This window comes from Populus alba, chromosome 16 (genome assembly GCF_005239225.2).
Source record: "Populus alba chromosome 16, ASM523922v2, whole genome shotgun sequence".
In the NCBI taxonomy this organism is placed as follows: domain Eukaryota; kingdom Viridiplantae; phylum Streptophyta; class Magnoliopsida; order Malpighiales; family Salicaceae; genus Populus; species Populus alba.
In genome coordinates this window covers 6631061-6655671 of record NC_133299.1, presented here as the reverse complement: position 1 = coordinate 6655671, position 24611 = coordinate 6631061, and the positions used below count along the sequence as shown (strand labels likewise).

General features: G+C 32.9%; 4 protein-coding genes across 6 annotated transcripts; 2 read left to right on the top strand and 2 right to left on the bottom strand.

Moving 5' to 3' along the window:
• Positions 1-805: 805 nt before the first annotated feature.
• LOC118050683 (exocyst complex component EXO70A1) lies at positions 806-6319 on the bottom strand. Of its 2 annotated transcripts, XM_073405244.1 has the most exons (12): positions 5754-6319; positions 5547-5642; positions 5238-5443; positions 4670-4921; positions 3931-4069; positions 3633-3845; positions 2729-2934; positions 2360-2557; positions 2173-2272; positions 1347-1597; positions 1076-1216; positions 806-1045 (listed from the first exon to the last, which is right to left on the bottom strand). In XM_073405244.1, the coding sequence occupies exons 1-11, from the start codon at positions 5910-5912 to the stop codon at positions 1099-1101; spliced, it is 1938 nt and encodes a 645-aa protein (XP_073261345.1). In that variant the 5' UTR covers positions 5913-6319; the 3' UTR covers positions 806-1045; positions 1076-1098. The 2 variants fall into 2 exon arrangements, with proteins under 2 accessions (XP_073261345.1, XP_073261344.1); XM_073405243.1 differs by having other exon boundaries at positions 806-1216; positions 5754-6318.
• Positions 6320-9984: 3665 nt separating this feature from the next.
• On the top strand, positions 9985-12281 carry LOC118050690 (nudix hydrolase 27, chloroplastic). 2 transcript variants are annotated; one of them, XM_035061116.2, is made up of 6 exons: positions 9991-10298; positions 10394-10444; positions 10886-10978; positions 11131-11225; positions 11769-11883; positions 11961-12281. In XM_035061116.2, exons 1-6 carry the CDS (start codon positions 10059-10061, stop codon positions 12099-12101), a joined length of 735 nt encoding a protein of 244 aa, XP_034917007.1. In that variant the 5' UTR covers positions 9991-10058; the 3' UTR covers positions 12102-12281. The 2 variants fall into 2 exon arrangements, with proteins under 2 accessions (XP_034917014.1, XP_034917007.1); XM_035061123.2 differs by lacking the exon at positions 10394-10444 and having other exon boundaries at positions 9985-10298.
• A 145-nt stretch (positions 12282-12426) lies between these two features.
• Positions 12427-15097, bottom strand: LOC118051135 (protein CHROMOSOME TRANSMISSION FIDELITY 7; the record flags this gene model as incomplete). The annotated part of the gene is made up of 6 exons (XM_035061691.2): positions 12427-12742; positions 13108-13457; positions 13797-13865; positions 14020-14115; positions 14211-14484; positions 14799-15097. Coding segments are annotated over 6 exons (1230 nt in total), but the record flags the coding sequence as incomplete, so codon positions are not given.
• A 1192-nt stretch (positions 15098-16289) lies between these two features.
• Positions 16290-19407, top strand: LOC118050706 (mediator of RNA polymerase II transcription subunit 27). Its single transcript, XM_035061135.2, has 7 exons — positions 16290-16821; positions 17009-17174; positions 17312-17777; positions 18552-18611; positions 18689-18757; positions 18867-18910; positions 18992-19407. The coding sequence occupies exons 1-7, from the start codon at positions 16506-16508 to the stop codon at positions 19173-19175; spliced, it is 1305 nt and encodes a 434-aa protein (XP_034917026.1). The 5' UTR covers positions 16290-16505; the 3' UTR covers positions 19176-19407.
• Positions 19408-24611: the final 5204 nt, after the last annotated feature.

Genomic DNA, 24611 nt, shown 5'->3' with positions numbered 1-24611 from the left:
AGAACTCTTTGAACCCTTGCCTAATTACTTATAATCTGTTTGAGCATCTCTTGCCATATTTCATCGATTGGGGGATTTTTTAAAGTGATTAATGGGGACCTTGAAGGATATGGAGAATGTTTGGCGCTGATAGGAACTAATGGGGAATGATTAGCATAGGCTTTCACTTTTTTGGTTTGAAGATCACCTGAAGAAGCCATGAATTATTTACAACTTAACATGGAATTTGTTTATCATTTTGGCCATTATATGTAGGCGTCTTCAAAATGGTCGGATAACAGCGAAGTGTTTCGGGAAAGATTGTTTGAGGCTTTAAGATGAGAATGCTTGTCGCTAGCTGTAGGATGAGGATTGATATAAGCTCTGGTACCATTTTTGGCTGGACAGAAGCTTGCTAGCTTGGCATCATCAAGCAGTAGCCATGGCACGATGACATGCCCAGATATAAACCTATCTAGAAGATCTAGTTGGCTATAGGATAATTTTTGACGTCCGAAAGTTGCTGTCGCTAAAGGAAGAGAAGGCATCTGTCAATCACAAGGAGCCATGGGATGGGGAGCAAATTAGCTTCTTCCCACCACGGCGGAGCCAAGAAATTTAGGACAGGGGCTGATGGGCAACACTTGAGTATAAAAACTTGCTCATTCGCACTGAATGTACATAAAAAATTGGAAGATGTAACTTGTGTGTTTTAGGGTACCAATTAAATTCAGAAAAGCTGGAAAGTTTTGAATTATTTCTTCAAGGGACTATGGAATCATGGTGTCAAAATCTAACTGGTTAAAGAATTATGGAGGCTCGTTGGTTCAAAGTTATTAGAGTAAGTCATTTCTTATTCCAAGGATAACATGGAAACAATAAGAATCCCCTGAACACTTTCTAAAGAAATGTGAGGATCAAGATTTTGAGCAGATTCAAGAACGCCTCAGGAGAGGATGCACCGCCAAGACCTGCCGCTTTACCTTTCCCCTCAGCAAGGTCCTCTGTTATTTGAACCGAACAACGGGTTTTATAGATTTTGGAGCTCCCATTATTTGACCTTGTAATTGTACAAGTATATAAATGGTGGCATGTACCTAGATTCGTTCTAGCAAATGTTTACCGTTTTTGCTCGTTCCATGTCTTGCCCTCAAAGAATTCATTCATCATGTGGTCAAGATCCTCAGGAGAGTATCTAATGTACTTTTGAGGGTTTTTTCCATTCTCGATCATAGGCCTGTAACAATGCAAAACAGGGTTTGTTCCTATGAGTGAAAGAAAGAAAGGATGAATTCTTTTCATATAAAAAATGATGACTAGAAGCCAGAAGAAGAGGTAAAAGCAGGTCACAAGGACGAGAACCGTACCCAAAACGCTTTTGAAAAGACCTGTATGCGGGCAAGAGAACTTCGGCAACAGCCAGCCTCAAAGACTCACGCAACTCGCTGTCAGGAACGGTCCATTGAGATTGCCTCTGATGAAGCTCCTCAAATTGGACATTGAAGGTCTTGAATCTATCCTTCACTGCTGCTCTTGAAATTCCACTGGCACTGCCATCACCTCCGGTTCCACCACCACTGCCTGATCCACCACCCTGAACAGAGAGACACTGCAGAATCTGCACATCTAAGACACGAACTGCTTAACATGACGTCTTATTGATGAGAAAAGAAAAAACCTCACTAGAAACCAAATAGCTGAATACAATTTGCTGGGAACTAGTTCCTATCAGTTATACGCACAATTTGCCAACCCTAAATTAGATGAAAAGAGGAGCAATTCAAGATGTTGCAATTTCTTATGACAAAAGGTTAAGCAGTCTACACGAAGATGTCACCACTAAATAGCATTGCAACTGGAGAAGTGCCCTAGTAGGTCTAGTATGACATGCAAATTAGAGGATGGAGTCTAGGCCACTTGATCCTAAGTCAGGTATCCAGACTTTTCCCATCAAAAGATAACAATCTTCACCAGATATGAAGACATCTTCAAGGAAGAGTAAATATTACCTTGGATAACTAAAGCCCCACCGTGTGATTGTAATAAAATATATACAAATCAACATAAAGATTCAATAAATAGGTCCATATTTATATATAAAAAAAAATCCTGAGAAGATGGTATTAGTGGGTTCAAGTGATATCCCCAGCATCCTTGTCAAGGAAAAGAATAAGTCTAGTTAAAGAAACAAACCTTTGCCCAAGAAACTCTCTTATACTGATTAGCATGCTGTTGCACGATCCTTCTGTGTATTTGCACCCAATCATCACCCAGTAAATCCTTCGCTTCTGACCTGTACTTGGATGTTAAAAGGTGGCAGGCAGAGCATGTACAGATCATCAACGCCTCTTATGTAAAATACAAAAAATATAAAACAAACCTCCTCACAGATCTCACTATATAGTGAATGTTGTTCATGAGAAATAGTTGAGTCAACGCAGGGTCCTTATACTGCTTTGATTTCCCGTCGAGGTTATTTTGAAGAGCCTGCATAATTCTTGTAGTCACAGATGTCAACTGAGCATCCGGATCGCTTGCATCAAACTCTTGAAAGAGCTGTTTCAGTGTAGACTGGTAGCTGCGCAAATTGAAAGAGCAACTGTCAGATGCATGATATTTATAAATTAATCTAATGTTTCTAGATCTTCTGACCTCATGAACAAGTAGCAGACTTGAAGAAAGTATATTAAAAAATGTCATGATAAAATTGACAGAAAAGAAACAAGAAAATGCAGCAATAATAACTTACTCAAAGAGGAACTTCACATAATTAATCACATAGCTAGTCAAAGGATGGACAGTTCCGTCTAAAACAGCAGTTTTGGTAGCATCTTTTTCTACAGCTTCTTCAAAATCACAAAAGGTCTCTTGAGCAGTTTGAGCTAGTCGCTTTGTTAAACTCAATGCAGAGTCCCGCATTTCGATGCAGGCTTTACTTCCAAAGAGTAATTCAATCTGCAGATGCAACCCCCAACATCAAGCCCAAAAACAAAGAAAAAGAAACAAAAGAAGATCATAAACATCAAGAAGAATTGAAGAAAAAGGAGAAGAATGAGAAAAAATACTTGTCTAAACATTTTTCCACCATAGGGTTCATACAGTATCGTTTCTCTAATGCTTTGTGATTAAAAATAACAGTGAAATGCTGTTAGCTCCATCATAAAGAAAACAGTTGGTTTTCTATATTGCAAATGTCATTTTAGTCGCCTTTTCTAATAAATAACCAAGAACCGATACCTGAAGCTACAGCCGCAGGCTTTTTATGCATTTCAGTTTGCTTGAAATGGATTTTCATCCCCATGGATTGTGAGCTCCATGGCGACCTTGCATACCATGTTCCATTGAAAGTCGCATCGCAATTTCCCCCCATTTTCATCTCCTCCACTGTAAGACTATTTCCCCATATATAGGGTCTTTATTTACTTCACATTTCATTTTCTAATTCATTTCATGCACATCTGCGAGTAACGGTTTATGGTTTCAAGTCTGAGAAAAACTCGCCTTGAAATGCCTTTTTACCATCATCATAGATTCATTACCTTGTTGATAAATGAGACAAATCCCATACAGGGCTATCCACCAAAACTGTTTAGAATTCACATGATTATTTAGTATTCATAATACTTCGCTGCAATTAGTAAAAGCTTCCGTACCTCAGAGTGTAGTTCCCGCATAATCTCATACATATCTAATAGAACAAATAGTTTTTCAGGTGATCTTTTGCTTTTAGCTATGGCCTCCCCAAAACTAAGAAGCACAGACACGCTGTTTACAGTGACTTCAGCAAAACATTGATCCCTGAGAGAATCAACCCCGTCAAGTATTTGATCACACAGTTTCTTTTCCCCAGCAAACAGCAGTTTGACCTGTTCCAAGCATTGAAAAAAAAAAATTGAGAAACCAAACAACAAAAGAAACCTTATACCAACAATGGAACACATAAATCCTCACAGCAATCCTCATATAATGTATCCAGTTCCCGATCTTAGCCTCCAAGACCTCCCACTGCATTTTCTGGACATCATCCTTGCTTAGTCTCTCAACACCTAACTTCCTGACGCTCTGTTCCAAAACTGAAGCACGAGTGTCCCTGGAGTTTATAAACAGCAAATATCATCATCAAAATTCCAAAGTCAATGACAGTAAGAACCATATGATGATAAGAATCAAAATGAAATTTTACTTTTGTTCTTACATGTAATTTATTAGCGAATAATCATTTCAATAATAAAACCGATGTTCTCTTCCTCCAGTGTCTCTTTGTTAAGCAACAATTTTCATAACTCTGTGTCTTGAAAAGTAACGTGACCACTATATTGCTAGATTTCCATTAAATTAATTGCATTTCCTATTAAATCCAGCAAAGACACATAGAGATTCTCCAAACTTATATGCAATTTCAAGAGATCAGATCACCCAAAAATAACCAAGCTAAATTTTTCTTCCAATTTCAATGTTTTTATCATGGATCAAGCAATGGCAGAGCAAAGTAGATTCCTTTTTATATTCCAAGTTTCAAGCTTGTTATTAGCGGTAAACGATAAAAACACCAGAATATGAAGAAGTCAATCTTCTGACATGTATTTGTCTTGAGAACTTGTAAGACAGAAGACAACCTAGTTAAGATAGGTCTAAGAATGAAGAACATGAGCAATGATAACAGCAGCAATAAGAAAGGGAAAAAAATCACCTGTAGATTCTAAATAGCTGTTGTTGGTGACCAGCTTGAACCATTTGTTGAGCTAAATCATGTAGCAATGGAATAACCCTTGGCGGAATAAGTGTTGGAAGAGTGTAAACAGCATTTTCTAAGCTCTTCCCTTGGTGCTCAGTGGGGCTCTTGCTGTTATCATCACCATGCTTCCTAGGCGATCCTGAAGACGATGATGGACGTAGAGAATTGGGAAGACATTCAAAGAGTCGATCAGGTTCCACTGGCTTGCTGTCATTAAAAACAATTCTTAACTTATTTCAAAACATTGTTGAGGATCATGAAAAATCAAAGCTTGCATCAGGCACACAACAACAATCAATCTTTCAAAAATTAATTGTCACTTTTCAGCGGCAGAAGTCATCGCCATGTCCACTATTCGATTCATTACTCGTTTCAAAACACCAGAAAACAAGACTTTTCGAATGCACCATACAGTCAGATCAAAAACACTAAACAATTAGCATAACTTCTATGTCATTCTCCATTTCTTGGAACAAAACACAACAGGATTTCATTACAAAAACAAGAAGCCAAGAAGACGAACCTGTAATTTGTTAAAAGCTGTCTAAACTCCTCTTCAAGCTTAGAAATAGCTTTAGCAAGTAATTGATTGGCATGATTAAGCACACCATCACTGCTTTTAAAACTCTTATTGCTGCTAAAAAATTTCACATTGCTTCTTAGCTGATCAATCGCTTCTAAATAACTCTCTAAATCTTCATGTGGCCCTCTCAATATCTTAGCCTCTGCCTGCAACATTCAAATACATATATATCCAGACTAATTAATTAATAATATTACAACAAAAAAACATCATTTAGAAATTATTATTTTTTTAATAAAAAAAAAGTACCTTTCGCGTGAGGTCAAATTGAGATAAAATAACATCTGCTGCCTTCAATGTTTTATCAATATTTTCATGTGCTCTTCTAATCGAATGCGTCCTTATCTACAAAAGAAGAAGAAGAAGAAGAAGAAGAAGAAGAAAATTTCCTTTACAAACAACAATGCAGATCCGTTAAAACAGAAATATGAAAAGTTGGGATGATTCTTAACGTACCTGAGTGGGACGCATGGCAGTTTCTAAGGCGGAGAGCCGGTGGTCGAAGGAGCCAAGAATGGCGGCCATGTTATCAGTAATGATTTGGCTTTTTTGTAACGATTCTTTAATGAAATCAGCTCGTTCTCTTAGGGCCTCCATTGTTTGAGGCACCCCCATTGTTCGTGTTGGTTTGTATTTCTGTTGAAGGATTCAGGGGAAGAGAAGAGACAAAACATGAAGTAGTTACGAAGGATTCTTGGGAAAAAGGGAATTTGTTGGGTTTTTTTTTTTTTTTTGTTTTCCAGTCAATGAGTGGGCCAGGTTTTTGTGGACCCTTGACCTAACAACATCCTCTGTTTTGTCATTTTGTGCACCACTTTCCGCAACTTCTTTTTTAAACCACGATGAAGATTGGTTCCTTTCATGCACTTGTAAATTTATTCCCTGAATGATTTTTTTTTTTTTTTTTGCGTAAGCTTACCGTGAAATAGTCTCTGTCCATGTCTGTTGGTATTTTTGTCCGAAGGGTACTTGCTATATTTTGCAGGGTAACATGATGCCATTTTGAAGAAGATTTTTAATTAAAATTGTTATCACTATTTGCCTTGTTTATTTTTATGTTATAAAAATATTTTAAAAAAAATTAAAATTTTTTTTCTTTAATTCAAATTAATTGATGTGCTAATATTAAAAATAATTTTTAAAAAATTAAAAAAATATTATTTTAATGTATTTTCGAGTAAAAAAACATTTTTAAAAATAATTACTACCACACTTTCAAACACCATATAAAAACAATGCTTTTAATTATTGTGTTCTTATTATTTCAATTAATGAGAGAACTTCCTTAGAAAAAGTTAGAAAGGCAAAAATCATGAAAAGCCTTTAATCTCAAATTAAGAAGAAGATATCAAATCAAAGTATGTCAAACATGCTAATAATTCTATTATTGAAAACTATTATTTTCACCCCTTATCGGGGATTATTCTCACTTATAGGAATCTAGTTTTGTTGCCAGTTACTAAGTATTAGTTTCATTACCAAAAATTAATTCCTTTCATTTTAATTTGTAATTCTAACACAGAATATCATTGCATCATCAAAACTATTGTAATAAACTAAATAAATTTACAATTCTAAAACAGAATATCATTGCATCATTAAAACTATTGTAATAAACTAAGTAAAGAAAAAATATTAAGGTGTACGACAATTATCTATCGTAGAAGCTCTAGTGATACCTCCTTGTGGCTGCATAGCTCTTGTGGTTTCTTTTTTAATAACAGATATATCATATTATTTTTCATTCCATTCCATGTACATTCCCTATATTAATTTTCTAAATCAATTTATTTCTTCTTAACCTTTATTTCCCATTCAATTCTTAATAAATTTTATTTTTTCCTAAATCCATTTTCTTAGTTATCTCAACAAAAGAAACTCTTATAACTATATTTTTATAACCATTTTTTATTTAAATCTCGTATCAAGGACAATTACAATTAAAGAAGCTACTAGACACATAATTGTTTTTTCAATTAGGCATCCTGAATTCATTTATTTCTTAACACGTTCTTCCAAACACATAAAAAGCTCTAACAAAACTCAATAACAATATTATCAACATCTATAGTTGCATTTGTATTATCATAGTCATAAATATATTATATCACACAAACATTATCACATTTACATCAATTTGTTGATGCATCATTCCTTTGCATGAGAAGTCAAACACATTCACAATAACAGTCATCTTTAAGTTCAACAATTCTCCTTAAATTTCAACAACATAAACACTTAAGTCAATCTATGTAACGTAGCAAAACTCTTTTAAAACCATTTCCTTTATATATATATATATATTACAATATCACTTAACTACATACAATTCTACTTGATGCAATGTAACTCCTTATTGACCGGCCATGAGGCCCTTAAGAACCCCATGGTTTTCTTTATAATTTCTACCTAAATTAATATCCAACACAGCTTAATCTAACATAATTGATCAATTCATAGTCAATTTATATTTTCCCTAAAAAATTCACTCTAAACCGTTGCATCAATTTCATGATTTGAACCCAATTGTTATACATTTCATATGAAATTTCTAAGTTAGGTTTAAAACTCTTTACCAAATGATAATCGAGTCTTCAAACTCTAATAAGACAAAATATTTCATGTTTTTCCCTTTTTCTTGTTTTTTCTTCACTTCTCTCTCTAATTTAATCTTTTCTCTTTTTGATCTTTTCTTAATTCCAAAAATGGATGTGTTTTTATCTCTTAAAACACTTTTTTATTCACTTCTAATTTCACTATCTAGCCTTTAGAAGTGTAAGAATAAAAGAAAATAAAAAATGATCACTTCTCCCAAAACAACACCTCATCAATTTTACAAAGATAAAAATCAAAATGGTCTGACAAATTAAGCAAATTAATTTTGCCATTTCTCAAAATGGTCTGACTCAAAATTTGATATTTTCAACTAAATTTTTTTTATTCTTCCATCTACTTAAAACTTATTTTCCTAGTTTATTCTTTTTATCATTTTTTTCAATAACATTAAACTATAATTACAATGATTTCATTATTTATTTATTATTTTTATTTATCCTAGGTTTCCATTATGGTAAGTACAATGTTTTCAATCACTTTTAATGTAAAGACTTGTCAACTTACTTGAAAGATGTTGACGATTCTGATTTGAGAACAAATCATTTTCAACTTGAGGGTAATGGTATGTATCATGATCCTCACATGAAAGGGACTAATTCTAATGTGTACGGGTATTCAGATGGTCCAATAACAAGAACTCGGGTGAAACAACTACAAAATTTTTTAATAAGTCATATTAGCCATAGTTATTAAATCCGGACCGGCCCGACGGGTCGACCCGGGACTCAGTGGCTGGACTGGTCCGAGTTTGTCAAAAGATCGGCTGATGTAACGACCCGACTAAACCCGGTCGACCTAGCGGGTTGACCCATTACCTGGGCGAGACCTAGGTGACTCTCCATGACAAATTTGAGATTTTATCTTTGTCTGGATCTTTCTTGCCACTTCCAGCCCCTCCAAGCGCTACGAGCCTCACAATCTTCCTTGCCGGGGGACAAGGCCAGACGATTTAAGATCTAACTTCAAAAGACAGCAACAATAGTAGTCTTGATAGATGAAGCAGCAGCAAAAGGCTTGGGATATGAAGAAGCAGCGGTTGCGAATAGTGAAGTATAGAGGATAAAGATGAAAAATAAATCAAGAATAATAGAATCAGAAATAAACATGAAGGACAGTAGCGCAAGCATCCAAAAAAACAAGCTACCTTTGGAAGAGAACGACCAATTGCTGATGAGAGGCTGCCTTTAGATGAGGATGACCAATTGCTGATGCAGAGTGGTGGTGGTGGGATTAAGGTTGGGATGTGAAATAATGGTTTTTTTAGTGAAGCGGGAGTAGCTTCGAGGGCTTTTTTTTTTTTAATGTGATATATTTTTTATATTTTTTAAAGTTTATTATATAAATATTAGAAAAGTATTTTATTTACAACATGCATAGCTTATATTCATATAAATTTTTTCTTAATTTTTTTTATATGTAATATTAAAAATTTAAATATGTTTTTTTAAATTTTTCCGGGTTGACTTAAGTCGACCTATATTGACCCATGAAACCCGGGACCTGGCTCCTTGGCCGGGTTAACACCCAAGCCGAGTTTGATAATTATGATATTAGCACGATTAAAGCTTGAATGAGTTTGGAGGCTTTTGAACTTAATGAAAATAATTTAAACATATTTGTTTGATTTCAAATAAAACTGGGGTCAAGATTTGGGATTTTTGAAGAGTATAGATTTGTTGTCAACTTGTGAATTAATTTAAACCTGAATTTTTCATAAATTAAGGTGATAATGGTATTTACATAATAGAGAAATAATAGAGATGCACAAATTATCTTGGATAAAAGGTCTTAAAGATTGTTTAGTATTGTGATATTTTTATTTTTTACTTAATCACAAAAAAAAAAATTATTTTGTTAGTCAAATAACTTCTTTTTATATTGAGCTTCATATATAATTACATTTAAAATTTTGATTCTATAAAAATTAAAATAATTTATTTTTTCATTCATAGAAACTTGTCATTTATTTTATAGATTAAAATTAATCTCATAATAATTTTAATCAAATACATAATTTTTTAAAATATATTTTTTAAAGTGCAACTGAAAATATATTTTTTTATGCTTACACAAAGCTAAAAGCACACTTATATAGGTAGTAGATGCTTGGAGACCAAGATATTTTATTTTATAAAACCTCAAATTATGGAGTTGAGTGATAGTATTGTCAGAAATTCGTATATTTATCGGTTTGTAAGCCTAAATTGCTGTGTAAATCTGAACAAATTTGCAAGTGTGCCGCTGTCCGGATCTTCTTGCGCCGCCGTATCGTTAACAAGGAGTAAAAGGAGAAGCAGGAGAAGAGAGTTGCCGCCGTCGATGGAGACGCCACCGGATGGGTATAGAAGGAATGTGGGGATTTGTCTCGTTAATCCCTCTAAAAAAGTAATTAATTTCGCTCTGTTTCATTTGAATTTTGATTTTTGCTTTTCAATTAAATTTGTGACTAGGGTTTATGGTTTTGGGTGTTAATCTTGTAGATATTTACTGCTTCCAGGATAAACATTCCGTACACGTGGCAGATGCCTCAGGTAGTGGTTATTTTCAATGCAGGAATTTGAATTCAATTCTATTTTGGGGGATTTGACAGGAATTGATGAGGATTGGTTTTAGTAGATATTTCTCAATGTCGATTTTGAATTCTAATTTATGGCAAGAGTTGAATTTCAATTATCTTGTTGAAGGAATTGCTTGTTGAATGGTGTTGGATTGATGGAGTAGAGCATTTGATTTTGAGTTTTACATGTGAATTGTTCATGAAATGATTTAGAGCAGACAAAACTGTAGATGTATGGTTAAGGCGTCAGATATGTGGGTTTCTAGCAGAGGTATGGGTGTAGGAGGTCTTAACTGCTTTTTTTGCTTGTTGCGATGTATGGTTAAGCTTAGTATGTGGGCTTTGTGAGGGATTTTTGTTGGAAATAAAAAACGATATGAAAACGTATAGCGGCTGATGAGATTGTGTATCACAGGGTGGTGCTGGTGAGGGTGAAGACCTAAGGAATGCAGCAATGAGGGAACTGAGGGAAGAAACAGGAGTTACTTCAGCTGAATTTGTTGCAGAGGTGGGTTTTTTATTCCCACTTGTTAAGTGTTAACAGTGTAATCTCTAACATACAATCTTTAGGGTTGTGTGTGACCTGAACATCTAAGAAATCAGAAAGATAAGCTTTTTGCTACTTGTCTGAGTGAACGGGTTTTGATTTTGGATGTGTAGGCACCGTACTGGCTCACTTATGACTTTCCATCACAAGCCAGAGAGAGAATTAATCGTAGATGGGGTACCAATTACAAAGGTCAAGCACAGAAGTGGTAAGGATACAATCGCATAGAAAAAGACCATATAATGAAAGAGAATTTTGTCTATTGACATGCAATGGAAGTTTGTTAAGCTAATTTGAGTGTCAACAATAGTATTGTATATTGTTCCTGATTATGATTTCTGGTTGCTCTTAGTTCTGCTTTTGTTATGACCACTGCCTTTTGCTCTGTCATTCACAAATACAAGTTGTTCCATGTACTGTTTTTCTTATAAAAAAATGGTTTCTTTGAGCATCTTTTGTTGGGTAACATGAATGATGGTAAAGTGGGGGCATGCCTCTGTGCCTTTGTATAATTCTCAGGTGAGTCTTTTTCTTTCTATCACTTATCATCAAAGCTCAACTGTTTTCTTCTTAGTTGCTTTAAATATATATCTATAATTCCTGATAAATAATTGCAGAAGTATGGGGCTAGCTGCTGGATGTTTCACCTAGTATTTGTCTTTGTTTTTTTTCTTTTTCTGGTAGTGGGCTCTTTCTTTCCATGTCTTGCTATTTGCTCAGTGCTGAGTGCTCATAGAAATTTTGAAAACAGGTTTCTTTTTAAGTTTACTGGGAAGGAGGAAGAGATCAACCTTTTGGGTGATGGAAGTGAAACTCCAGAATTTAAGGATTGGGCATGGTTGTTGCCGGAACGAGTATTGGAGCTTGTGAGTAAAACATTACTTGGAACATTTAACCGGAAATCCATGTTTAGATGTTTGATACTTCTTTGTTCATCGAGCAGGCTGTTGGTTCCAAGAAGCCAGTCTATGAACAAGTTATGAAGGTATTTGGTTCATATCTTCAGGCACATGCAGATGAAGGTAATTGTGCAGGACAAAATGAAACCAAGGCCAAGGTGCACGTGAAGTCAACTCCTGTGTAAAGAGTAAAGTAGCTGAAATTTTCATTAGCAAATCTCATGATATAACAAATTATGGCACTTTGCTAATTTTTATCACTATATAAGCCACGTCAAATAGATCATTTATTATCCATTTCATTGGATGGTAGGGATGTTGGTTTTAATTTTTCAATGGTTAAGGTTTGAACCCGTTCCAACTGCTTTCTTTGTTTGCTAAAATATTTTGATGATTATATTTACAGCATATTTTAGAAAAGTTTATTGATCAATTCAGTCTCTCTAAGAACCAACATTTGCGTTTCTAGATGAACTTCCCCTACACTAGAGGAAGAGCACAAGTGCGGCGTTATATTTGGATAAATGCTCGATGCAAAGTAAGTTTTCCAGTTCATTGTAACTTCACTAAGGCCATAGTCACTGCAATATCATTAATACAAACATCAAAATTCACGAAACTAAGTACAACGAACAATAAACAGCTAAATCAATAGAATTCATCCTCCCCATGTAAGAGGAACATTTAACTGCCCGCGTTTTTAGGTTTGTACGCCAAGAATGATGTAGTGCCAGCATAACTAGATGCCAATGCCTTCCCAGCTGAGGTTGGTGGAGAGAATGCCAACTGAGATTGTTTGAGAACAAAACCCATGCAAAAACTTCTCCTGCGTTTAGAAGAGAAATGGGTTAGCTGCTGAAATGTAAAAAACTGAACTGTGACAGTGAAGTAGCTGAACTAGTCTATATATCCAACGGAAGGGATGCTTAGAATGGGAAGACAAAACACATTCACTGTCTGTTGAGAAACTTGGCACTCCTATTTAAAGATTTCGTAAACAATTAAAGAGGAGGAATCAAAGCATTACCAGTTTGCCATGAGAAAATGAAAAAGACGACAGTTGAACTGAAGGTTTACCATAACTGAACTAGACAAAGAATTAAGCATATTCCGAGATAACATGCAGAAGAATGATAGAGGAAATCACAAATTTACAATTGAAATTAACAGAACTGGAAGGATAAAATTTACCTTGCAGCATCCAGTAATTGGCTGGCAATGCGTTTTCTTCTGTTAGAGGGAGTAACCCAGATTGCTCTGACGCCACAGAGAGCAGGTACAGCTTCCTCTTCACAAACAACAGCTCCATTGTGGTTCCCATTTAATACGTTAAGAGAATCAACTGCAGTAACTTTTCTCATGGCTTCCCTTTGTAAGATGACTTCACCAAATTGGAGAGTTGTGGAGTTTGGTCTTGAATTCTTTTTAGCAGCGCATTTAGGTCTTTCATCCACCGAACATGTGAGAACTTTGAATGCTTCTTTTATTGGTTCAGCAACTAGACAACCAGCTACTCTCTGAGAAGAAACAAATAGATACACCTGCAAATACAAAGGTGCATAGTATTTTAGTAAATGGTTGTCTAATGCAAACCAATCTTGCTGACAAAGCTGGGCTTCAATAAGTGTTTTACTTTCAAAATACAGGATTAAGGGTAAGGAATCCCATTTTTTATACAAAACTAATCAAACTATAAGCAGGTAAGGTGGAAAGAAAATTCAATGAACAAGAAACACCATCAGGATAGGTAAGCAAATAAACAATTCTATCAGAAACCAGAATCAAATAATTGGTTCAAGTACAGTAATTTGAAAATTCAAAAGCCTGAACATTTGGAGGAAACAACTTGATTATAATCCACAAATTCTTAAGTCTGTTACCTTACAAAGCTTATGGAAAATCCATCCATCTCCAAGCTCAATCTCCATCATCTTTATAACCTCCTGTAGCTGCCAAATAAGTTCACCATCCAGATTAAGATCCTAACTCAATTTTCTTAAGTGCAAATTCAAGCATCAAAAACTACAAAAATTCCCTGGCTACATTACAGCTCCACATGTAATGGAATTCAGCAACCAAAAGAGAGAGAAAAAGAACCCAAACCTTATTTCTCAGTGCAGGAGGATCAGAATCCAACACCAAAACAATACGCCCCGCTTCACTACAAGGCATATGCACAACCCTTTCGCTCCGAAAAACCTATAAATAAAATTAACTTTTCAATTCAATCGAAACAAACATAAAAAGGAAAAAATGATAAAAATATAGAAATTCCTACTGTCTAAAAATGCAACCTTGAATTGAATTCCATGAGTGTAATTCTTGTGAAAGATTTTATGTTCCTTCTCATCACCTTCATCACCCGGTGCATATTTAACCCCACATGTTGAACATGTACGGAGATTGAAATCAGATTGACCTAAGTCTAGATGAAACTGTGCATAGCTTCTCTTCTTGTTAAGCACTTTCCCACACGCCTCTGTTTCTGGTTTCGAACACGGATCTTTTGATATTGGTTTTGGCAACACCTCACTCCGTTGCCCTTTATTTCCTTCACTACTCTGGTCCCTGACCAAAATCCCAAAATCAACAAATAACTAATACAACCAAGAGAAAGAACCCTTCAGAAATAACCCATGTTAGCAAAAGCAGTATTAAACACTGAGTTATTTTCGTTAAACTTAAGAATTTAAGACAAAACATCCGAAATTTCTTTTATTTCCCTTCGCTTTCTCGTCAACCAAGAACCCAGTTCTCCAAATCAATAAAACAAAATGGGTTTCAAATCAAGCTATACATTAAAAAAATTACAATAACCAAATAAAAAGAAAAAACCCATTATCTGAAAAGAAAAGGGAATATCTTTAAAGAAGACTGTATACCCGAGAATTAATTTTGGGGCGGCTCGACGTGCGTAAGTATTGACAAATTGGTGCTGGGAATTCTGCCATTTAGCCAAGTCAACGTCCGAAAAAGAAGGTGGGTCTTCTTGGAGGCATTTTGGCGGGAAGAAGAAGAAGGGGACTTGAAGAAGGAGCTTATTTTGGATTGCATAGGTTCGTCTCTCTGTTTCTCTTTTGGTCTCTCTGAATTGAGATCTCTCTCTTTCTTTTGGTGCTATTTTTGGCGGCAAAGGCAGTGTTTCTTCAATTTTGAGTGGTGAGTTTCCCTCCTCCGTATTTTAACCCTCATGTTTTCTCAGGTGTGTGTATACACATAAAATAAGAGGGATATATTTTAGATGAGTGGTTTTGGTTATATTTTAAAATAATTTTTATTTGAAAATATATTAAAATAATATTTTTTTTATTTTTTAAAAAATTATTTTTGATATAAATATATAAAAATGATCTGAAATACCAAAAAAATATTAATTTAAAATAAAAAAAATATTTTAATTTTTTTCAAAAATATTTTTAAACACAAAAATAAATAAACTCAAGACTCAAGTTTGTATTTAAAAATAAATTAAAATAATTTACTTAAAAAAAACAAAACTTGTTTTGACTAGACTATAGGTAAATTATTTCGTGGTAATATTTTAATCATGTGAATGAAATTATTCCTTAAAAAATTGCAACGAGATTAGAATATACACACACACTATAAAAAAAACAATTTTTTTTAATTTTTATTATTATACTACCTACTAGATAATTATCTCATTACATTTCATGTTAACATTTGATGTCCATTGGATTCTATACTAGGACTTTATTATAATGAATAATGTAGATGGAAATATTAACTACTCTAATACCTCGAGGGACATCAAAGTTAAATGGTGGCTCCAATTCAAAGAAACCCAGTTATATTCTCAACATGTACATGTTTATCTACAATTTCATTAAACTTCACCATTCTTTCAACTTCATCTTAAAAAGAACAATTTACATATCTCACCTTCAAAAATTAAATTTCAGTAAATTTTACATCATAAAGTATAATTGATAAATATATTTTACTTATTATTAAAGTTTTTTTTTATTAAATGAAGGTTTTGAGTCGTTGTCAAAGTGACATTTAACTTAAACGGAATCTGAATAAATGTTTTATAAAAACTCTATATAGTTCCTTTGTTTTCCAAATATAGTATACAAGCCGGGTAATAAATAAAAAACATCATATCTAATATATAAACATTAAATGTGCGATTATTTGAGAGAAACAAACAAGGTGAAGAAAAGTTGGGTAAGAAATATTGCTACTGTACACTTAAACATTTAAGTATTTAACCATGTAAAAAAAGATGAAACATCCATTTATTGTCTTCTTTTGGTCAAAAGAAAGAGAAAACATGAATTAGCTGCTGATAATAATAATAATAATAATAATAAGTTGGGCAGAGTTTTATTAAAACTTGAACCCGACCCGACCCGAAATTCTTTCACAATTTAGCGGTGGCTCGCGGCACCGGCTTTAGGTTGCACTATTGCAAAATATGTCATAACTCATAAGTTAACACCTAGGCTAGGCCCTCTTTTCAATCCTCCGACCAAAAACGAGAAATCACTGCGTTCCCTCAATCTTAAGCTCGAATCATCGCATTACTACACATGTATTAATTACTATTAACCACACAAAAAAAAATGGACATGAAACCACATCCTCTATTGATACAGCAGCAGCAGCAGCAGCCGATGCAGCTGCAAGAGCCTCCTGCTGCGGCGAGCCAAAACCCTAACCCACAGTCTTCTGCGGATGCACCACCGAAACAGGTGGCTCTGGCTATGGAAAGGCTAGGTCAAGCCTCCCGACTCATCGCTGACGTCAGATTAGGCGCTGATCGCCTCCTCGAAGCGCTATTCATTGCTGCAGTTCCTCACCAGAGCAATAAACCTTTGCAATTGTTTGTTAAAGAAGATGCTTCCATGCGCCAACACCTCCAAGACCTCCGCTCCGTTGGTACTTGTCTCTACTCCCCATCTTTCATATTCAATTCTGTTTTTTTTTTCTCCAGGTTCTTGCTGTTGAATGTTAGTTATTAAGACAGTAATGTTATAGATTTCTAAGCTTAATTTGTTTTAATTTGCTTGTTTATTGTAAACTGGTTGGTTGAAATGAATTTTGGGATGTTGTTAATGTTTGGTAGGAAGGCAACTAGAAGAATCTGGAGTTTTGAATGAAACTCTTAGGTCACGTAGTAATTCATGGGGTTTGCACTTGCCGGTGGTGTGTCCGGATGGTGCTGTTGTTGCCTATGCTTGGAAACGACAGCTTGCTGGACAGGCTGGTGCATCTGCAGTTGATAGAACCAGGTTGATTTTAACATCTTGATTATTGGAACAGGCTGTTCGATGTTCTAGTATTTTTTGCTGTTTCTATGTTAGCAGATGTAGTTGTTTCTATGATCATATTGATTATGCAATCACTTTTCTGTTCTAAATGTCTGCAGGTTAGCTCTTAAGGCATTTACAGATCAGAAAAGGCGATTTTTTCCTCACCTTGATGAAGGACAAGATGTTCAAAGTATGGAACCAGCATCAAAGAAGCATTGTATTCCGAAAGATCTACTGCTGAATTATCAAGAAGAGCTTAGTGATTGCAAGACACTTTCGGATGTTTTAACATGCTTGGAGAAAGAAATGCTGAATTTGAAAGTTCTCACTTATGAACGATTGGATTGGTTTAAAAGAGCTTCCTCTTTACCAGCTTCAGCAAGTGAGAATCCTCTAGACGCATCAAAAGACCATGGTTTTCATAGTTTAAGTAAACTAAGAACAGTATCTCAGAGTGCTGCAGCTACTGATAAGATTGCTGTTATCGAGTTGTTCTTTCCTTCTGTGTTCAGAGCTATAATATCATTGCATCCAGCTGGTTCCATTGACCCAGATGCAGTAGCTTTCTTTTCACCTGATGAGGTATTCTAATTCATTGAATGCATGGCTTTCTGAGTCCTTGTTCTTAAAGACTTGTTAGTTCTATTGCTTCCTTTTAGTCCCCTACTATGTTCTGTATCCATGGCAAATTACCAGAACTGAGAGTCTATTCTTGACTTTGTTGAAGGTGATCAATGTTTGAGTTCTGCTCATGTGTGATCCTAGGTTAACTAGTCAAGCTTTGTCTTGGATTATCATCATTAATTGAACGTACGAGTCTATAGTTCTTTCTAATTCTTAGCCTTGGAGATGATAAAGGTTGGAGTGGGTGTTTGGTTTGGAAGACCAGCAAGTTTTGCAAGTCTGAATTGGACTCAAACCTAGGTGTTTTGCAATTGCGTTTATTGATATTTGACAAGTAATAATCTGAATGAGCTATCAGGAATTTGGATTAATATTCTATAAATAAAAAGTTCAGACCTAGATATCGTGAAATCACACATCTTCTTGTTAACCGCAGGGAACTTGAAAGAAACCAAAACATGTTAAATTTTTTGTGTCATTGTGCAAGTCAGTTCCTATTTGAAATGGTCATAATATCTAGAGGGAAAATGCTTTCTGTAAATTAAAAACCGATATCATTTCAAATAATTTATGCTTTGTGTTTTTTTTTTCCTAATCTGAAGGTTCTATGGTTGGGAGTTGCTCATGACATATGTATCTTTTGTGATCCTATCTTTTCCTTTCCACTGATATATTCTGAAAGATGCACAGCTGCATTTTGTTGACAATTTGTTCCCCTTCATTCATCAACAGGGAGGCAGCTATATACATGCAAGAGGTTTTTCAGTTCATCATGTATTCAGAAAGATCTCGGTAACCGCTCTTGTTTCTATATCTTTGCTAGATGGAGCCTTTTCAATTACAAACTAAAATTTCCAGTACTTCTGTAGGAGCATGCTGCTATGGCCTTGCAGCATTTTCTTGGGGTCAGCTCTAGAACAGCCTTATATTCTATCGTGGTATGGTTCCTAACTTGTGGATTTCCTGGTATAATTTAATTGTTCATGAAATCAGTAAAAGCACCTGGCAATCCTCATTTGTATCCTATTTTCCTTTTTCTTTTTGAAGCACTGGATATGCTGCTACCAGACACTATTTACCAAAGTTTGCAGGTGAAATCCTCTTCTTTTAACTGAATAGACTTGTGTTCATAAATTGTGAATTTATAAATTTGGAAGTTGTTATTGGTGCAGTAAGTGTGGAAAGCTACTGGCAATGGACCGAAAATCAATGTTGCTCCTACCCCCAGTTTATCGTCCTTATCTACACTTTTCTACCTTGCAAATTGCATCAACTCAGACCAATTCCTCGGCCAAGGACCAGGGTTTGGAGAACCTGGGGGCATTTCATATTGGTTGCTTTACAGAGGAGCTGTAGTTTCTGCCACTGACATTTGTACTCAAAAGATACTGTAGCTGATTCGAGGAGGTAGAAAGAGTTCTTCTACTTGGTGTGGGATCTTTATTTGTCAATGATCATGTAAGATTTTTCTTCACTCAAATGGTAAAAGAAATATGTTAGTATCATGTTTATGTGCCCAAGCTTCTTTTTATTTTTTATCAAGTGCTATAGTTTTGCAGGAGTTTTAATATTTACTACATTGATAGTTGATGGGAAACGCATGAAACATGTATTTTGAAACTAGAGAGGGATGTGGCTAATCCATGTAGAATCCACGACGCCCTAGAAACTATTTGGCATGATTGAATTCCATATTCATTTTAGTTCATTTTGTATTACAATGGACAATGGAAACGAAACGATTTTTGAAAAAAAAAAAAAAAAAAAAAGGTTCTTAGACATTGTAAAGGTTCGCTCGTTTTAGGTAAGTTTGTATAGTTTAAAACTAGCCACGCTCCAGCACTGCGCTATGGGTAGAATTTCCAATGCAAGATAAAAAGGCTGCGGTGGTGCTCATATGTATTTCAGCATCATATGAATTGGAAAATATATGTTAACATATATCATAAGTATTGTTTTTTAAATTAAAACTTGTCATGTTCTTTAAAGCAAGTTTCAATAAAAAATAAAAAAAATCATGAATAAAAATTTCTACATAAATATAAAAAAATATATAAAATCTAAGAAAAACGATATAAAATATTTACAATAGAAAAATAAATAAAATAGATATATTATTTGAATTATCTACTTATGAGGGAATGTTTTTTAAAATTCTTTTAAGCATATTAGGCTCTTATATAAACATTAAGAAAGTACTTGTTGATGTTACCATAAAAGTTAGAATATTTTTTAAAAATCATCATATAATCAAATAATTATTTAAACATCATTTGAATAAATTTATTTAAAGGCAACCCTATTATAAAATGTTCAAAAAATTAACACTACTTAAAAAAAATCAGCCACACCTAAATTAGAAAGATTTGCTCGCGCGACTGATCTAAATTTATAAAGCTTAGGCACATGTGGACTTTGAAGTATATGTTTGTGTGCTTGATTTTTTTTTTATTCTAAAAGAGAATACTACATGTTATTTGTTTTATTTATTATTTATTAAAATAACATGGAAAATGCACCATTTGCTTGCAATATTTTTCAAAGACTAGAGGTGGATTTTATAATTGAAAAATTAAGGTTCAAGTTTTTTTACCTAAAAAACTTAAATTTTAATATGTTCTTTTTACCCAAAAACATGGAAAAACTATAATATGGACCTCTAAAATCCTACTCACAAAATACATCTTAATTGGATAAAAAAACTCAAAATAAAATCAAATATTTTAAAAATTCGAGTTTTAATCTACTTTTGAGATATCATTAAAGATAGAAACCACTTTTCCTGAGTTCTCCTTTTAGAGACAAATTAAAAAAGGACCACAATTGTAATTATTGATAGTTAAAATTTGGTTATTTGAGAGCTTTTTCTCTCTTTTTTTTTTTCAACAACTTTTTCTCTTTTCTCTAGATATCCAAGGATTTAAAACAAAAAGAAAAAAGAATATAAGGATCAAACCATAAAAATCCTAAAGAACAGGGACCAAATAAATAAATATGTGAAACTAAAGGGACCAAATTGAACATTCAAGTGCCATTTAAAGAGCAACTTACAATTCATTTTTGTAAATTGGTTTTTAATTCAATTTAGAAATATTTAATGACACATCAATCGATGCAAGACCATAGACCATGCAAATTGAAACGGATAACAACCAATAGCAACATAACTTGTAAAGAAGTAATTGAAAATAAATAAGATTCAATGATCAAAATGATAAAAGATTAAAATTTCAGGGACCAAGAATGAGAAAAAGGTGGCTATTAACAATTACGTGAAAAGTGAAATGAAAAATCAAGATTTTTTTCCTTCATCATCACTATCTATTTAAGTATTGAATGACCCCGAAACCTATAAAATAGTCTTATTTTATAGGTATTCTAGTTATCCAAGCTTAGAATTCTTCATATTCTAACCCATATTCTAGATTTGGAAAAAAACAAGACCTCGTAGAAAGATTATTACATCTAAATCTATTTGTTTCTTCTGAGAAATCAACTCTAAAAATTATGAAAATGGAATGTGAAAAGTCTGGACTTTTTAAAAAATATTTAGATTCTACAATACTTTGGAATTTTTCACATTTTCATTTATGCTAATTTGAAAATTTTTTGCATTTGGAAGATTTTGAGTCATACGAATTTAGAAAATGTCAGCTTCATGTATAGTTTATAGATCTCCAATTTAATCAAAGTAAATAGAATTAACCCTGTATTTTAATTCCATTAGACAAAACAATTAAAAATTTTAGTTATAATTTCATTTGAACAATCCATTTATGATAAACAAAAAGCTAAAAATGGATACAAAAAAAAAGGATCAACAATTTTGTTAAACCTTCACTCTATGAATGATAATAAGCTAAAGTATTTAAAATTATCTTGTACTTTGAGTTAAATTGAATCTAACATATAAACCTTAAATTTTTTTATTTGAAATTATGAACTATTTCTTGATAACAAAAAAAAAAAAGGCTTTCTTGGCCATTTCTTGTCTCTCTATTATTATTTTTCTAAATGATGTTTTTTCATGACGTGTTGTGTTTTTAAATTATCTTTTGAGATCAAAATTAATGAATAGATCTATATTTTATCAAAAAATAGTGTGAGGCATTCAAATAAAAAAAACCTTAGTTTTCTTAACAGGACTTTAACATTGGGATTGATGGGATAAGTTTATGAAAGGTTGAGTCATCGCTAAATCAAACAGGTAATTCAAGTATTGATGTGTAGGACCTATTATGAAGGCTAGTGGATAGTTGTTTAGACATAGCCTACATTTAAGCCCACACACTCTAGTTCAAGATGTAGCTCATGAAAGGTCCAATTCAATTATGATGTTTTCACGACTTCATAAGGATTGTGAGATATACCAAGAGTAGTTTATTATTTTTACATGAATAATAGATATCAAATAAAAATATTCATGATTTATTATTTATACATAAAATGAAATTTAAACTTCAAGATATCGAATACTTATTTTAATACATGCTAGTTATTGTTTCTTATGAAAATCTCGATATAGTAAGTCCTTGCAGAGCAGCTATTTTTCTTTTCACATTCTACAATACAAAATTGGCAATCTTAACTAATGTTGTTTCTACTACTACTACTAATATTTTGGCCTATTCTTTGTTATTACTATAGGGTCATGAATCACAAGGAGATTTTACTCTATGGTTTTAATTAGGTGGCTTGTGGACTTTTATTGCTTTCTACCAAGCTTTTGTACTAGTAGATTTTATTCTATGTCAATTGGAACTTGCATGATCTGTGCAATTACAAATTTATAATGCAACTGTATTCTCTAATCTAATTGTGTTTTTTGTTTTTGTATTCTTGACTTATCCACTAGTTTACTTTGGTTGGTTCTTTAAACCTAATTTTGATGCAACATCTATATTTTAATTCATCCTCTTGTTGTATTAACTACATCATTTGGCATTATTATTTATTCTTTATCGTGGTACAAAATTGGTTATTAGGTGGTAAAAAAATGTAACTCACATGTCAGAAGTTATTTTGGTAATAAGATCTTCTTTGGTATAGTTATTATGTGGAAATGCTAGCATAGACAATCCATTTTGACTCGATTTTAGAGTTTACATACTTTTGTATTACCTCTTCATATATATTAATGTATTTTTCAATGATACATAAATATGGTATTTCAGGTCATTCATAACTTTATTCATTTTTATTTATAGAGAATAAATAATAAATAAACTAAAAGAAGAGATCGACATAAAACTAATTTTTCAATTTTATTCCATAATGATTTTCATAGTAATTTGATTCAAAGAAAGTTTCTTTAAATGAAGTTATATAACATAGTTCTTATAATATATTATTATTTTAATATTTCAATTTAGCTTGATCTTTTATTTCTTAAGAGTTATCCAATACATATTTTGATCCGAAGATAGGATAGGTAAAATTTTTAAATTATGAGTTGATTTTTTTTTCAACTTTTATCGTTTTTTTTTAGTGGTGTCTATAATTTATAATGATAATGATTGATAAATAAAAAAAATTTCAATTGATATGCATGCTTGCTTATCTTTGTATCTTTCAAAATAAAAAATTGAATTTAAAAAAGTGTTTTAATGGATTCTGAATTGATGCAATGGCTAAACCTAATAAAATAACAATTACAGCCCAACAAGTAATAAGTACTTGGACATGAACTCGAAAACCACCTATTCTCTAACAAAAATGTTGGCCTACTTCCATACTGAATATTTTATATAACCCTTTTAATGTGTTAATGAAATATGATAGAACATTCATATTTGTCTTATGAAAGAAAAGAGACTTTATAAGAAATTATATTGATTCAGGCATTTTTTTTTCTTACTTGCTAGCTTTAATTGTATATTTTAGATATCAATTAATCATATGATATACCTATTTTTTTGTATCTCTTTTATGATATTTAAGAATAGTAACGGATTTTATCAATCTATGAAAATTCAAAAAAGAATTTATTTATCTTATTATTAATCAAGGATTTTGTATATTGCGAGAATGGCCTTTACAAATCACAAATATTAATATGTAAATAATTAATCATATTGAAGTTATAGTGTCATCATTCACTAGAATCGAAATATTTGTAAGATTTGGGTCATGGATTGTATTAATTAAACAAAATTCTGTAATTTCTAAAGCGATACATTCTTGAAAAGCCATATATTCTTCTTGCTGATCAATGATTATTACAATATTAGGTAACTTTGTTATTCATAATCAAAGAGCATTCTTCACTCTCTAAACATTAATGTTCAATACTTTAAGAGGAACAAGCAAACTAATTAAACTCTCGTCTCTCTTATAGAAATGTTAACAAAAATTATGAGAAGTACTCTTATACCGAAACACTAAGAAAAGCCATGAATAGGTAATATCAAATGTATAAACAATTCCAAACTTTAGAAGCAAAATTCAAACAATTTAACAAGTTTTAGATAGAAACACAGAACATTCATAAATACATAGTCCTTATAACTTTATTATATTTTCTATTTTTATATATTATTTATTCCTCTTATATTTTTCTAACTTAATCATTAAATGATCTTTTATTCCGAGATGAGACTTTTGTTGTAGGAAACATCGAGCTAAAAACATGTATGGATGACAAGGGGTACCTACATGTTGGATTTATTGATATTCATACCCTACCAATTACTCATCGGGTAAGAAATTAAGATATTCATAAACTATCTATTGAGTTTTAGGTATGCATTATCTGATTATTAATTATTATTTAATAAAAATATAAAATAGTTA

Bases quoted from the DNA above. Each gene is read 5' to 3' on its own strand.
- LOC118050706 (XM_035061135.2), top strand. From the start codon at position 16,506: ATGGACATGAAACCACATCCTCTATTGATACAGCAGCAGCAGCAGCAG. The intron at 16,822-17,008 runs GTACTTGTCTCT...AATGTTTGGTAG, and splicing joins CCAAGACCTCCGCTCCGTTG to GAAGGCAACTAGAAGAATCT. The intron at 17,778-18,551 runs GTATTCTAATTC...ATTCATCAACAG, and splicing joins CTTTCTTTTCACCTGATGAG to GGAGGCAGCTATATACATGC.
- LOC118050690 (XM_035061116.2), top strand. From the start codon at position 10,059: ATGGAGTTGAGTGATAGTATTGTCAGAAATTCGTATATTTATCGGTTT. The intron at 10,979-11,130 runs GTGGGTTTTTTA...TTGGATGTGTAG, and splicing joins CAGCTGAATTTGTTGCAGAG to GCACCGTACTGGCTCACTTA. The intron at 11,226-11,768 runs GTAAGGATACAA...TTTTGAAAACAG, and splicing joins AAAGGTCAAGCACAGAAGTG to GTTTCTTTTTAAGTTTACTG.
- LOC118050683 (XM_073405244.1), bottom strand. From the start codon at position 5,912: ATGGGGGTGCCTCAAACAATGGAGGCCCTAAGAGAACGAGCTGATTTC. The intron at 4,070-4,669 runs GTGATTTTTTTC...TATAAACTCCAG, and splicing joins CAGCTATTTAGAATCTACAG to GGACACTCGTGCTTCAGTTT. The intron at 3,846-3,930 runs GTGAGGATTTAT...TGCTTGGAACAG, and splicing joins TACATTATATGAGGATTGCT to GTCAAACTGCTGTTTGCTGG.